Source organism: Eutrema salsugineum, unplaced genomic scaffold, assembly GCF_000478725.1.
Source record: "Eutrema salsugineum unplaced genomic scaffold, Eutsalg1_0 scaffold_4, whole genome shotgun sequence".
NCBI lineage: Eukaryota > Viridiplantae > Streptophyta > Magnoliopsida > Brassicales > Brassicaceae > Eutrema > Eutrema salsugineum.
The window spans coordinates 5,296,765-5,312,554 of record NW_006256686.1 but is presented as its reverse complement, the minus strand read 5'-3'; the positions used below and the strand labels follow the sequence as shown (position 1 = coordinate 5,312,554).

Genomic DNA, 15,790 nt, shown 5'->3' with positions numbered 1-15,790 from the left:
ACCTTGAATTGGCGCACTCTCGGATCCAGACTAACAGAGAGGCTCCTAGCTGGGGAGCTCGGAGACATATCAAAGTTCCTGGTGATGGAAACACGCGAGGAACCCGATCAGCAAGAAGAAAGCACGGACGAGCAACCCGGGCAGACTCCAGAAGGACCTCCCCCGGAAGCTCCGAAGCGCGGAAGAAGAAATGAGGAACCTACTGGGGCGAACAGCCGCAGGAAGGTCTTCATGATTATGGGCGGATCTCAGTACTGCCCAGACACTATTTCTGCCCTCAAAGACTATCAAAGGCAGGCAGAAACTGCGAAAAGCTGGCCGCAACCTGCGCCCTGCGATGACTTCCAAATCACCTTCGAGGAGGAAGACGCGGCCGAAATCCAGCATCCTCACAATGATCCACTCGTGGTTCAGCTGGTAATAAGCGATGTCAATGTCGCAAGAGTCCTGATTGACACAGGGAGTTCAGTCGATGTTATCCTCCAAAGAATGGACATTGACTTCTCCGAAATCGAACCCATACCAAAACCTTTGACAGGTTTCACGAGTGAAACTACCATGACCTTAGGGAACATCCGACTCCCTGTCCAGGCAGGAGGAGTGACCAAGGTCGTGAACTTTGTTGTAGCTGACCATCCAGCTATCTACAACGTTATCATGGGGATACCCTGGATAAACTCCATGCGCGCTATCCCCTCCACATACCATTTATGCCTGAAATTTCCAACGAAATCAGGCATAAAAACCGTTTGGGGAAATCAGAAGGAATCCCGAGTTTGTTTCATAGCTGAACACAAATTCCGGAAACTCCACATTTCGGAGGAATCTCCGACCAAACGAAAGAAAACAAAACCAAGTCTCGCAAAAGAAGCTCCGAAAGAAATTTCCGAGAAAGAGACTCCAAAGGAAGTTCCCGCAACCACACAACCAATTCAGGAAGCTAGAACTTCCCAAACCCATCCTAAGCCATCCAAGGACGCACCTGAGCAATCTCAAGCTCAGGACATGGAGACTTAGTCTCCATCCTATCTTCAAAACAAAAATTTGCGCCACCACTTCGGGTTTAAACATCGAACAACCCGAAAGTAGTTCCGCAAAAAAAAATAATAATAAAAAAAAAAAAAAAAAAAAAACGTTTCCGAAACAAACTGAACTACGAGACGGCTTGATCCTCGAAAGAGGTACGTAGGCAACCGATCTTTCGGTGCAGCTGTCCCCCCAAAACAAAAAAGGGGGGAGTGGGAGTGTATGCAACTCATCACCACTCGCATACTCATCGCTATTCACACCATCATTGACAGTTTCGAGAATCCGAAAAAACGAAAACTTTGACTTTTTGATCTTAAAGAATCAGTAAATTCTGAATTCTAAATGCAAAGGGTTCCGAATTTAGGGTAAGCTTCGAGTTTTTACGATAATTCCGAACTTAAAAGACTGTAAGGTCTAGATAGGTTCCGAGTTTTTCAGAAAAATTCTAAGTTTCAGATTAAATTTCCGAATTCCAAGCAATAAAGGATTTCCGAATTCACAGTTTCCAGAACGATCGCCTAAGGAAAACTTTTGGATCAGTTCTCGATAACTAAGGCATATCAAACTTGACGTTTCCCTTAAACACGTCTACAAGGTTTCCGATATCCAACATCTACTCCAAAACTCGCTTGTTGCTGGCCACAACAAGCACGATTTATTGTCCTTTTAAGGATTCAACTGATGCTCTGTATGGGCAAAGGTTCAGTGACGCCTGTGCACGGGCATATTAACAGCGCGCTATATAAATGGGGTTAGGTATATCCTAACTTAACATCCGAGAGGTATATCCTGGACGATGTTCTTAGGTTTGACTTTGAGACAGGCATGCCAGCTAGTAAAGACTCGCACTGCCCTAACCCTCACTGCAAATCCATCAACCCGGTAAGCGCCGTCAGCAAGGCACACTGGTCTTCAACATCTCGGAAACACAATCTAGAATACCACTAGACGAGATTGTAAAGTGTTTCAAACGTCGAAAAACGGAGAGGTAAGACGGAATCCCCGCATTTCCTAAAACCAGACACACGCATAGCTTAGTTTCCATAAACACTAACCTATCGTAAGCCCAGCCAAGACGCTTCCGAGCAGCACTGGCATAACATCATCAACGTATCAATACGCAAACATATTTTCGTCATACAAAAGCATGACAAGACTCTGCTGACGAAATACCAACGCTAAATTCATCACAATCATAAACAGCGCTTAGGAATCAAGAGTAAGTATGAAACTTCGAACTACTCTACTCTCCTACAGCAAACCAACGAAATCCTATCCATACTTCAAACAAGCAAACATTGGTCTAACATATGCATACGAACCAGCAGCTAAAAATTCTGAAGATGCATAGAAACATAAAAGAGTCAATACAACTGTCAGGAACAAACCCGACTAAATAAAGGCCCACACAAAGGGCATACATATCAAAGTCTTAGAAACTGAAACGGCCGGACAAGAGCCAACAAATTACAAGGTGAGAAATCGCCTCAGTCGCGATCCTCGGCAGCTAGGCTGGAGATAAACTCCTCAAGCCCTGGATCTCCCTCCATCGATCCCGACATGTTCGAAATGCCGACTTCACTGGCAGCTTTCCTCATCGAATCCGCTCCGAAAACTGGGCTGAACGTCTGAGCTTGTGGAGAAGCAACCAGATAGTCCTTGAGCGTTTCCATCATACGCTGGAAGTTGACCCTCGTGTCAGCATACCTTACCTTGCCATCATCCAAAAGCTCCTTGTAACTTGCGATCTCGGGCTGATCCCCAGATTGCATCAAGTCATACAGATCCAAGTTAGCCTTCACAACCTCAGACAGGATCAATTCCTCATGAGCTTCCTCAATCTGGCTAACCAAAGCTCTCGCACTATCACCTCTTTGGCGATACTTCTTCACCAAGAGCGTCTTCTCTTGCTGGGAGGCTTTGAGTAGCCTCCTCGCCCATTCTTTCTTCTCTTTAAGGAGCTCGGCCTTCACACGGTCCAGCTCCTCAGCATGGGCAACCTTTGCCTTCTCAAACTCCTCCTTCAATCGAGCTGCCTCAGCTGCGCTCTCATCAGCGATCTTTTTTGATTCCGCAATCCGACTTTCCCATTGCGCAGAATCAGCCTCGTATCCGCTGGCCATACCAGTCAGCTGGGCAAGGAACTACAAAAGGTATCAAGGCAAAGTCAGAAACTTGAAACGAATCAAAAGATTACAGCATTATGACTTGAGCTTACCTCGAAACCTTGGCGCGCAACCTTCTCGAAAACTTTCTTCTTCCGAAACTCGCCAACGGGAGCAGTCGAAGCTCCTCGAGGACGGAAAGCACCAAGTAGCTCGCCTGGAGCAGCAACATTGCCATCCTTGACAGAATCAGGCGCCACGAACTCGAACTCTGGGGCCTTGCTCCTTCTCTTCTTCTTCTTCTTGACTGGAGATTTCTCATCATTCAGGGCGATCCCTTTGCCCTTGTCCAAAGTCGATGGACACTCATCAACAGCAGTGGGGATCTCTCCCTCTTCAACTTCTTCACATTGAGGCGCAACGTTGCCCGCCTCGATGAAGGCCTTTTCTTGCTCTCGCATCTGGCCAACGATTGATCTTTCTTTGCTCATCCTTTTCGGAGGATCAGTCGAATAGTCGAAAAGGCAAAGTTCTTTCTCTCGGGACCTAGCTTTAAAGGCTCTCTTAAACGAAAAAGAATCCCAATGGATCTCTCCCTTAGCAATCAGCGCAATCCAGACCTTGTAGAGATTCGCAGGAATGGCGTCAACAGCAGGACGACCTGCAAAACAAGAACACGACAACTTAATCAGAACTTCCGCAAGTTTATTACAAGCAAATCATATCGACACCCCAGCCAACCAAGAGTTAGCTACCAATTTTCGACCATCCAGTCACCATCTCGCTTATGAACCAAGGATCAACCGAGAACGGATTGACCTTAACGAAAAAGAAGTAGTCTTTCCAAGGTTCTTCTTTACTAGGATGCTCCACGAAAAGCGTCTTGCCTTGTTTAGGCGAAACATAGTATGACAAGGGAACTTTGCACGCTTTCACCTCGAAGAGCGTCATGAGGTGCCAAGTCCCGATCTCTATACCGCGTTCTAAGCACAAGGTGATAGTTCCCACCAAAGTCCTTAAACCTCTAGGGGCTACCTGACCCATCGCCAAACCATACATCGCAAGGAATTGCAGTATGAGTGAGGGGATCGGAAAGGTCAGGAAACAGGAATCGAAATACGTCTCGAACACAGTAAAACAACCGGGAGGAGGGTTATGATAACGATCCTCCGGACCAGGAACCACGAGTTCAACCCCTTCGGGAAAACAAAACAAAGATCAGAGCCTCTTCATACTTGCTTCACCACACAAACTTTTCCCCGAAGACTCTATGTCTTTCCTGCATTTTCCTTCGCGAAATCGCCTTGGAGGATCATCGTCTTGGATGTTCTTCTCAAGCAAACGCTCAGCTTCCTTCTTGACACAACTCCTCAGGACAAACTCTTCAGCAACATGCGGGATCACGTATGATCCATCATGCTCTTCAAGCTTAACTCGGACGCCGGAGGCATTCCATGTTGGAACGGAGTTCGTATACCCGAAACCAAACGAACTCTCACCATCGTCGGATGACCTACCCTCAAGGAGCACGGAGCCCATCTCATCCCAAGGAACGCTATATCCTTCCGAGCATGGATCAAAGGTCATTCTTTATCTGAATCTTAAAACATTCTTCGCGTTCTTCGTGTTCTTGGTGTTCTTTAAGTTTAATCTAGAGAGAGAAAGAAGAGAGAAGGGAGAGAGTTTCTTACCTTAGGAATTGAAAGACTTGTGGGAATGAGGTAAGAGTGAAAGCTCTTCTTTATAGAAACCGAAAGTGGGTCCCGTGAACAGTACATGAACAGTACATGAACAGTAAAAATTACTGTTCATCCCGATAAAAAGTCGAAACACTTGACGAAGTACGAATAGCCCAGCTTTACGCAAGCAGCTCGGCATTCGCAACTCCCTCTTAAGTTCCGCGGAAAATCTTCGAAGAACTTAAACTCAAACGGTTTTTCGGTAAAAATCCGCGCGGACAACTCAACACCACGTTGCGCTACAAGTAGCTCGGCATTGAGCCACGCTACAAGTAGCTCGGCGTGATTTCTTTCTCTTGGTCTCGTATAAAAATTTTCGGAAAAACTTAACTTAAACAGTTTTTCGGAAAAACCTTCGAAAAACTTAACTTGAACAGTTTTTCGGAAGAGCTATACAAGTAGCTTGGCACCAAGCCCACCTACAAGTAGGTCGGCATCATGCCATGCTACAAGTAGCTCGGCATTAGGTGCAACTCTCTTCGAAAATTTTCGGAAAAACTTGACTTAAACAGTTTTTCGGAAAAACCTTCGAAAAACTTAACTTGAACAGTTTTTCGGAAGAGCTAAACAAGTAGCTCGGCACCAGCCAGCATACAAGTAGCTCGGCATCATGCCATGCTACAAGTAGCTCGGCATCATGCCATGCTACAAGTAGCTCGGCATTAGGTGCCACTCCCTTCAAAAATTTTTGGAAAAACTTAACTTAAACAGTTTTTCGGAAAAACCTTCGAAAAATTTAACTTGAACAGTTTTTCGGAAGAGCTATACAAGTAGCTCGGCACCAAGCCCACCTACAAGTAGGTCGGCATCATGCCATGCTACAAGTAGCTCGGCATTAGGTGCAACTCTCTTCGAAAATTTTCGGAAAAACTTGACTTAAACAGTTTTTCGGAAAAACCTTCGAAAAACTTAACTTGAACAGTTTTTCGGAAGAGCTAAACAAGTAGCTCGGCGTCAGCCAGCATACAAGTAGCTCGGCATCATGCCATGCTACAAGTAGCTCGGAATTAGGTGCCACTCCCTTCAAAAATTTTCGGAAAAACTTAACTTAAACAGTTTTTCGGAAAAACCTTCGAAAAACTTAACTTGAACAGTTTTTCGGAAGAGCTAAACAAGTAGCTCGGCATCAGCCAGCATACAAGTAGCTCGGCATCATGTCATGCTACAAGTAGCTCGGCATTAGGTGCCACTCCCTTCAAAAATTTTCGGAAAAACTTAACTTAAACAGTTTTTCGGAAAAACCTTCGAAAAACTTAACTTGAACAATTTTTCGGAAGAGCTATACAAGTAGCTCGGCACCAAGCCCACCTACAAGTAGCTCGGCACCAAGCCCACCTACAAGTAGCTCGGCACCAAGCCCACCTACAAGTAGCTCAGCATCATGCCATGCTACAAGTAGCTCGGCATTTGGTGCAACTCTCTTCGAAAATTTTCGGAAAAATTTGACTTAAACAGTGTTTCGGAAAAACCTTCGAAAAACTTAACTTGAACAGTTTTTCGGAAGAGCTAAACAAGTAGCTCGGCACCAGCCAGCATACAAGTAGCTCGGCATCATGCCATGCTACAAGTAGCTCGGCATTAGGTGCCACTCCCTTCAAAAATTTTCGGAAAAACTTGACTGAAACAGTTTTTCGGAAAAACCTTCGAAAAACTTAACTTGAACAGTTTTTCGGAAGAGCTATACAAGTAGCTCGGCACCAAGCCCACCTACAAGTAGCTCGGCATCATGGTATGCTACAAGTAGCTCGGCATTAGGTGCCACTCCCTTCGAAAATTTTCGGAAAAATTTAACTTAAACAATTTTTTGGAAAAAACCTTTGAAAGACTTAACTTAACAGTTTTCTCGGGAAAAACTTTCGAAAAATTTATCATGAACAGTTTTTCGGGAAAACTTTACGAACTTAATCTCCTTTCCAAGGTAACAGTCCGAAAATTCGATACGCGTTGCACTCTTTTCCTTTACTACGTTTTTTCCCATCGGGTTTTTCTTAGTAAAAGGTTTTTAACGAGGCAACAATCAAAACGTATCACCATGTCGATCCACACTCCACATACGAAGCACCTAAGCTCCGACAGTCCTCAAGCACAAGCAAAAATCGAGAAGCTTCCAACAGACAGCCTGGTCATCCCTTCCACCACATCCAATGTGCAGCCCGTGACGCTATCAATCACATTCCTAAGACAGTTCGGCAAAACTCGCTACATCATCCAAAGTTCAAAGTCATGGAGTCGAAAGTTCCCGAAAGGTTGGGGTCAAAGCATTTTAGCTCCTTAATCCCATTATACACTCCTTAGTCACCCCGTCAAGATCATACCCGATATTGACGGGCTGGGGGGCTAAATGTTGGGGTCAAAACCCACATTTCCGGAATTAACGACTAAAATATTTGAATATCGGAAAAAGTTTCCATATTTGAATAAGAAATTCGGAAAAATAATTCTCTTGAATTGTTTTTATCGTTAAAACTGTTTTTCGGAAGGTTTTATCGACAAACCGATAAAAGTCGCGATTCTTCGAGCAGGAACCAACTGGCGAGGCAAGGAAGGAGAGAGCACGAACAAGTAGCTCGGCATGCACTGTCACCACAATATGCCGAGCTACTTGCTCTCCTTCCATGCCGAGCTACTCGTTCCGCCTCCTGGAGGGCTTTTTCCGATAAACCGAAAAAGTCGCGATTTATTGAACGAAAGACTATTAGCAGGGCCAAAGCGAAGACAAGTAGCTCGGCATCTGGCTTGCCCAAAAATGCCGAGCTACATGCACATTCCCTTTATGCTAAGCCGACCATTTCGTCTTTCGGGAGATTCTTCCGATTAACCGACGAAAGTTGCAATTTTCCGGGAAAAATACAAGTAGCTCGGCACAAGGAGACAAGTAGCTCGGCATTTTCCATCACCATTCATGCCGAGCTACATGTTGTCTACTTTCGTGCCGAGCTAATAGTTTCGACTCTTTGAGCGATTTTTCCGATAAACCGAAAAATCGGAGGAATCGCGATTCTTTGAACAAATTACAAGTAGCTAGGCATGACAAGTAGCTAGGCATTTTGTCCAACCAAAAATGCCGAGCTACTTGCACAGCTTGAAATGCCGAGCTACTTGTAAAGACTGTCCTGTTCGTGCTGAAACGTACCGAACCGGACAGCGGAAGATGGACGGATTACAAGTAGCTAGGCATGACAAGTAGCTAGGCATTTTGTCCAACCAAAAATGCCGAGCTACTTGTAAGGTCTGTCCCGTTCATGCTGAAGCGTACCGAACCGAACAGCCGTGGGAAGCAAATTACAAGTAGCTAGGCATGACAAGTAGCTAGGCGTTTTGCCCAAACAAAAATGTCGAGCTACTTGCTCACTTTCAAATGCCGAGCTACTTGTAAAGCATGTTCCATGGTCTCCGCACCTCAAAATGCTGAGCTAAACGCGTTCCGCGGACAGTCGGAGGACTTCCTCCTCGACTAAATGCTGAGCTAAACGCACAGCTGGATGGGAAGCAAGTAGCTCGGCATGGCTGGCCATCAAGAAATGCCGAGCTACTTGTCATCTTCAATTTCGTATGATTTCACTTCGTTCTTCGTCAAGTCTTTCCGCGAAAATACCAATGTTTTCGTAAACTTCTCGAAACATCGCGATAACTTAAACTAAACCGAGGAAAACCGCTAAACCGAAGAATGAAGGACATATTTGGGCCGAGCTGGGAGGAAGACACCGACTTACGGAAGGTTCTGGAGCTTACTCGAAGATTTATGGAAAAGTCGGCGGAAAAAGGAAAAGACCTTAATCCCACATCGAAAGTTAGGTGGTTTAGGACTTAGGATGTTTTAGTATAAATAAGGATCGATATCCTCTCTTGTAAGAGGATTCGGATTATTCGAAACATTCGCAATATCAATACAATACGCAATTTTCTTCTTCTCTTTTAAAGTTCGTTCTCTTTTAGCCCTAGTTTCCTTTTTCGATCTCTTTTCACTTAGCTTTTCGTTTTCTCCCCAAGATTCTCGGTTCCTCGCAAATCAAACTTTCCTATTTTACGTTGCGGTGGATTTCGGTTCCCACATTTCTATGGCCGATTATGTATAGAAAAATGTTTACAAATTTTGTTTTAAATCATTTTTTTGTAACAATCCAGTTAATACTGAATAAATTATGAGATACTGAATAAACAGCCCACTGCTCCATCCAGTAACATTTAGAGCAAAAATCATGAATATTAGTTTCATGGGCTAGTTGAACCTGTTGTACAAAATCGTATCAGATGAAATCAAAACACAAAGTATTCTTTGAATCAAGTCTACGAGAACTTTTGAGGTTGAAGTCTTGCAACCAAGTGTGGTGTGTCTTTTATTTATTTTTAGCTGTAGATGTAGTTAATAGAGAGCATGAATGCATTTTTCTGGTATGCTCTAACCGAGAAAAACATGAATTCTTAGGCTATGCAACTCTTAAATTTTCTCCACTATATCTTTCACTTCTTTCTTAGTTCTAAATTCTTAATCTACAGTCTGATTCAATACATCTTCTCATTCAACATTTACAACCTCATCGGCTTGTACAATATGTGTAATGTCAACATTGTCATACGTATCATAGTTATCTATATAAGAATTATCCATGTAATATTCCTACGTATTCAGTCAATCAGCCGAGAATAAGTGACATCCTCCAAAGTTGCTTTCATTACAGTAGAATAAATATTAAGGTCTTTCCGAATCCATTGCATCTTCCTCTTCTGAATAATATCCCTATAATCAAAATGTATGACCATGCCACAAATACTATCAATTGTCTCATGAAAAAGAATAAAAAACATTAGCAAAAATTAATTGTACCATTTATACTAGTCATACCACTAAAACTAGTTGTACAAGCTATACCAGTTGTACCAACGATCTAGTTGTACCAGTTATCTAGTTGTACCATTTGGACTGGTTGTTCGAATTGTATAAGTTGTTCTAGTCGTATCATAATATCTAGTTATACAAGTTGTATCAACGATCTAGTTGTACTATTTGTACCAACGGTACATATTCTACTAGTTGTGCAAGTTGTACCACTTCTACCATCTCTGTCAATTACAAATTCAGAATTCAATTTATGCAATCTGTTGATTATTAATGTAACACGCTATTGAACACTATTAGATTTCAAAAACAGGTTAAAGCTGCCAAAACCCGATAAAAAAATAATCAAGATTTGAAAGAATTTGATACCAAAAATGTATCTCAAACTGAAATCACATTTAATAAAAAAAAAAAAGAGAGAGAAAGGAAAACGTTGAAGAGAATGGAGAAGAAGAAGAACATATCAAATGAAAAAAAAGGGAGATGGAATAAGAATAAACCTTAGCAATGAAACAATTTATGAAATCTGTTTTTTTTTAACAAGAAGAGATTTTGATTTTGAAAAGGGAATAGGTGAAAGAAAAAATCTCCAGATTTTGGACGAAGTCAGAAGAAAGAGAAAAGAAAAAATAATTATTTAAAATTGAAAAATAAATTGAAAAGGTAAAAGATTAATTAAGGGTATTTTTGATTTTTCTTATTTTAGAACACCTTCTAGAATAAGTGAGCACCATCGAGAATTTTTGACTTCTCTCCAACACCATTTTAGAATTTGATTCTCAAGTCTTAGATTTTTTTTTTTCGACGAAATTATAATTTTATTAATTTGAAAGTACAAAGTCTGAATACAAAGTTTGGGCTAACCAAACCGGTGGGTAAATACATCCCGAAAAGAAATTAGAAATCAAAGTTCCCCTCTTTGCAAGTAAGTGAGCAGCTTCATTTCCTTTGCGTTTGACAAAGCATAAACAGGAACGGTTAAAGCGTCTTTCCCATGCATGAATATCAGCAACCAGATTACAAACAGAAATGTCACGCAAAATCTGGCCATTTAGGATGTCATTAAGATGTTTTGAATCGCCTTCGAAGTAAACATGCCGAAAACCTTTAATCCAAGTGTTGTGAATGGCAGATAATAAAGCCTTTCCTTCAGCCTCCAGAGCTGTAGAAGAGAACCCCAATGGTGCTGAGCCCCAAGCTTTAGCTGTACCATAATGATCACGTAAGATCCAGCCGCCGCCAACAACTCGTCCTGAAGATATGTCAAAACCAGTATCGTAGTTGCATTTTACCCATCCCTCTTCTGGTCGTGTCCAAGTTTGCGGAACCATATGAGAAAGCATTGGAGAATATTGAGGAACATTATTTGCAGCAGTAGTTGAATCCATCCATTCTGTTACATCCGCCCAAGCTAAATCCACAACGATATTTGGGCTTATGACCTGTTTCTAGAAAATTAAAGCATTGCGTGATTTCCAAATACACCAGAGTAACCAAAATGGCATAAGACGTTGTTTTCTTGGAATATCCGAAATCCCCTGCAATTGTACAATATTCCTTATATTTTCTTCTGGATCATGAAAGGGATTGAAAAGGAAGGAGAACGGTAACTTCGACATCCTCCAAATGGCCACGGAAGTGGGGCAGGTAAAAAGGCAGTGGTTAATGGATTCACTTGCCGAACAACAACGCTGACACGTATCATCAAAATGAATACCGCGAGTGTTTAACCTTGTTGCAGTTCCTAAGGCCTTAGATAATACTCTCCAAAGAAAATGTTTTAATTTAGGCATTATAGGCAGTTTCCAAATTTGACTTTTCAATTTGGGATCACCATGAGGAATTGGGGGAGCATTTAATTTAATAGAAGGAGAATGTCGAGCAAACCAGTACCCGGATGAAACGGTATAAATATCATTCTTCCTATAATTCCACACCATATTGTCATGACCTATTGTTTGTCGTATGTACAGGGACTTTGCAAGGACGGCATCCTCTTGTGTCAAAAGCCGAGCTAGAGCTTCATCATCCCATCTACGAACACAGCCACTCTGAATAATTAATTCATCCACTGTATGTGATGCAGTACTGTCTGTAGGATGAGCCGGACGTGGGGGGTGAGTAGGTAGCCAATTATCCTCGAAAAGTCTTGTGTCCCTCCCATCACCAATGATAACACGTGTTCCACTTTTCAAAAGTTCAATTCCAGAGAGGATGGAAGACCATCCATATGACTGATTAGTCAGTTTTTTGGATTGGAAAAGATGATCGTCACGGGAATAACGAGCCTTATACAGTCTAGAGAACAGACAATCTGGTTTTTCAATTAACCTCCAAGCTTGCTTTGCAAGCAATTCATCATTAAAGAGGGATAGATCACGGAATCCCAAACCACCTTCTGATTTCAAGTAGTGTAGTCTCTTCCATGCCACCCACGGGATTCCTTTCGATTGATTTCCTTTCTCCTACCAAAAGCGCATTAAAATCTGTTCTAGATCCTTAATCACTTCAGCTGGCAATTTAAAGCACGACATTGAGTATACTGGGGTTGCAATGGCTATAGATTTTATCAAAACCTCTTTTCCTGCAGCCAACAAATAACGACCACTCTAATGGGACGTTCTATGATGTACTCGGTTAGTAATGTCTTTGAAAAGCTCCTTCTTGTTACGTCTAAACTGTTCAGGTAATCCTAAATATTTTCCACAGCCTCCGTGTTTAGTTATTCCGAGAATATTCTTCAATCGGTCTTGAACATCTCCCTGAATGCGTGATCCAAATGTGATGACCGATTTGTCTTGATTTATCTTTTGACCCGAGCAAAGTTCATCGGTTCGAAAGATCTCGCTCAGTACTCGACAGTTCTGCTGATTAGCTCGACAACATAACAGCGAGTCATCTGCGAACAACAAGTGTGTAATAGAAGGAACCCCAATACCCACTTTAATCCCCTGTATTTTCTTTTTGCGGACATTAACATCAAGCAGGTGACTCATAACATCAGCACAGAGAATATACAGATAAGGAGACAATGGATCTCCTTGTTATAATCCTCTTTGAGGTGTAATCAAACCTTGAGGTTTCCCATTAATCAGGACTGAGTAAGTAACAGAGGAAACTGAAGCCATAATCCACTTGATCCATACTTCTGAAAAGCCAAACGCTCTCATAGTTTGTTCCAAAAATTTCCATTTAACACGGTTATATGCTTTACTGATATCTGTTTTGACAGCTAAGTAAGTTTGTGATACACGTTTTCGAGACTTGAGAGAGTGCATCAATTCATGTGCTATCATAACATTGTCTGTAATCAGTCTTCCTGGAATAAATGCAGACTGAGAATCATCAGATACAATTTGATCAAGAGATGATTTCAACCGGTTGACTAGAAGCTTTGAAACTATCTTGTACAGTACATTTCAGAGTGCAATAGGACGATATTCAGAGAGTGTTGCAGGGTTTTTTGTTTTAGGAATCATATAAATATTTGTGTGATTGATTCCCGGAGTGAAATAGCCATTTCTGAAAAAAGACTCAACCTCTTGGATCACATCATCTGCTACTATGTCCCAACATTCTTGATAGAATCTTGCTGTTAAACCATCTAGTCCAGGTGCTCTGTCTGCTCCAATTTGACATACAGCTTCGTGGATTTCCTCACGTGTGAAATCTCTTGTAATATGATCATTGATTTCCGCCGTCACTATGGGTTTGAATTCATCGAAAATTGCAGGGATTACAGGGTTATTGTCGCTACTATATATTTGCGTGAAAAATTCCTCTGCATGTTTACCAATAGCCAGGTCTCCCTGATACTCAACACCGTTATGATCCTTGATCATGTGAATTCTGTTACGAGCAAAACGTGCTTTAGTACAAGCGTGAAAAAACTGTGAATTCCTATCTCCCAGATTTAGCCAATTGTTTCGACTCTTCAGTTGCTAATATGTTTCCTCATTTCGATAAGCTTGTACTAGTTCTTTACGGATTTGGGGAATGGTGTCTCGAACTTGACTATCACGAGAAGACATAGCAAATTCAAGTTCCAATTGAAGTTCTTCTATCTGTTTTGCAGAATTTAGTTTTGCCTTTTGTCGTAAAAAAGACATTGATTTCCTGCATTCACGAATGCAGTCCATAATCGAAGCTCGTGGGGAAGACTTAAATGCATTCCAACCTCGGGAAACATATTGCTTGAACTCTTTAACTTGTAGCAAACGTTTATCAAAACGAAAAGGCTTCCTAAATTTCTGATGTACAAAAGCTACAATTGTCAAGACGGGACGATGATCAGACCCACCACCGGATTAGCCAGCCAGTCTGGGTACTTCACCTCTGTGATGGATCCGACTTTCAACAGTCTATCCACTTCGTCGTTTACTGCTTGTGCCCGTTTAGGTCCCAGCTTGCGTCTCTTTTGCTTCACCGGTTTGAACGTTGGGTCAACGTTGAGCTCATGACAGGCGATGCTGATGTCGATCCCTGGCATATCATCTGCAGCCCAGGTGAATGTGTTTACATTCTCCTTCAAGAAAGAGATTAACTCTGACTTGATGGGCTCTTCCAAGTTAGCACCGATTTCCACGCAGCGCTCCGGGTGATCATTATCAATGCACACTGAGATTACTGGCTCACAGGACGGGGCATCGTCTGTTCGCATATAAGCCAAGAAACTGTGCTTGAGAGGCAGGGAACTTAGCCAACCATTAATTAACTATGACACGATCCAAACAGCACTTGACAACATGCCTCCCTCGTTGACCAACCCAGGAAAACTTATCACCAATAGATCGCAAATCTGAGAAGTCACAAACACTATATAAATTCCGGAAATCTTCAAAGCTCTTTTCATCTCGTTGTAGACCCCCATCTTTTTCATCATTTGACAATATTTGAAATCCCCAACTAGTAGCCAAGGCCCTTGTCTTGTTTGTTTAAATCTTTTAATCCTCTTCTTGAACACAAGACAAATAAAATGCCATGCCATTGTATTCAAACATAACCATCAATCATCCTTACAGAATCAAACAACTTAGTAAAAACTACATCTTTCTTCCATAACACTGTTATACCTCCACTTCTGCCACGAAGAGGTACAGAAAACACGAAATCAAATCCTAATGAAACACACACATCACGCACAACATCACACTTATTTAAGGTTTCTACTAAAAACAACATATCTGGACACAATTTCTTACACAACTCCTTCAATCTTTCTTTTGTCAGCGGCAACATAAGGCCCTGACAGTTCCAAGATATGATCTTCATGATGACTGTGGGGGTACCGGGCCCCCCGCGCCTCCGTCCATTGGTGGTTGATCAGTACTTGATCCTTGTGTGTCACGTTTCTCCTTCTTCTTGGCCGATACAGGTCCACCCGATCGTCAATGCTCCTTAAAGGCTCATCCAACATCTCTTGCACTTCCATACGCCGACGCTTTTTAGTTGCCAAATCTGTACTAGCTTCTGCATAATCAACAAAACCATCCAGAAAATCCTCTTCTTGAAATCTCCTCTTATCCGTATTGACTGGAACATTGAAATCAGATGACATATCCGAGAACTCCATTTAAGGCAGGGGAGTAATGTGCCCAAACACATCCGGTTTGATATCTTCATTCAGAATTTGGCATGATTCCTCAGAGTCAGAATCATCATTGTTACCATAATGATGTAAAATAGTGTCGATCTCTCTACGCTTTTCAATGCACAAACGTGGTGCAGCTTCATGGTTTACAAATTCCGCAAATATTCTTCCGAAGTCGCCTGCTTTGAACTTGCATTTTGCCATCTTTGATTGCAGGTAACGCCATGTCTCTGTCGCCATGTCCCTATCATGATTGAGGGGACCCTCTGGCATCATAGGAACGGAAGGTGGACCTGCAATTAGACCAGCAGAATCATAAGCAGTAGTATCACGTTCATGTGCATCATCGCCATTAGTGTGATCTTCATTTGGGGACTGCTGTGCATCTGGATCGTTAAAATCATCATCGAAGTTCATAGGGCATTCCTTGGAATCATGATCAAGCATTCCACACTTGATGCAAAAATTGCGAAGCCTCTCATACTGAAAC

The 15,790-nt window shown here is 42.2% G+C and overlaps 2 protein-coding genes across 2 annotated transcripts in view; one reads left to right on the top strand and one right to left on the bottom strand.

Annotated features, from left to right (window-relative positions):
* Positions 1-1,017, top strand: part of LOC112084401 — a 2,486-nt gene extending 1,469 nt beyond the window's left edge. Inside the window, exon 2 of the mRNA XM_024153528.1 lies at positions 38-1,017. Within this exon, the coding sequence (XP_024009296.1) occupies positions 38-1,017 (980 nt within the window). The remainder of the gene's footprint in view (positions 1-37) is intronic.
* A 1,499-nt stretch (positions 1,018-2,516) lies between these two features.
* Positions 2,517-4,721, bottom strand: LOC112084400 (uncharacterized protein At3g60930, chloroplastic-like). Its single transcript, XM_024153527.1, has 4 exons — positions 4,388-4,721; positions 3,890-4,330; positions 3,248-3,795; positions 2,517-3,173 (listed from the first exon to the last, which is right to left on the bottom strand). Exons 1-4 carry the CDS (start codon positions 4,719-4,721, stop codon positions 2,517-2,519), a joined length of 1,980 nt encoding a protein of 659 aa, XP_024009295.1.
* Positions 4,722-15,790: the final 11,069 nt, after the last annotated feature.

Coding starts and splice junctions, on each gene's coding strand:
- LOC112084400 (XM_024153527.1), bottom strand. CDS start 4,721: ATGACCTTTGATCCATGCTCGGAAGGATATAGCGTTCCTTGGGATGAG. Junction 4,331..4,387: donor CATAGAGTCTTCGGGGAAAA/GTTTGTGTGGTG, acceptor GTTTTCCCGAAG/GGGTTGAACTCGTGGTTCCT. Junction 3,174..3,247: donor TTGCGCGCCAAGGTTTCGAG/GTAAGCTCAAGT, acceptor TACCTTTTGTAG/TTCCTTGCCCAGCTGACTGG.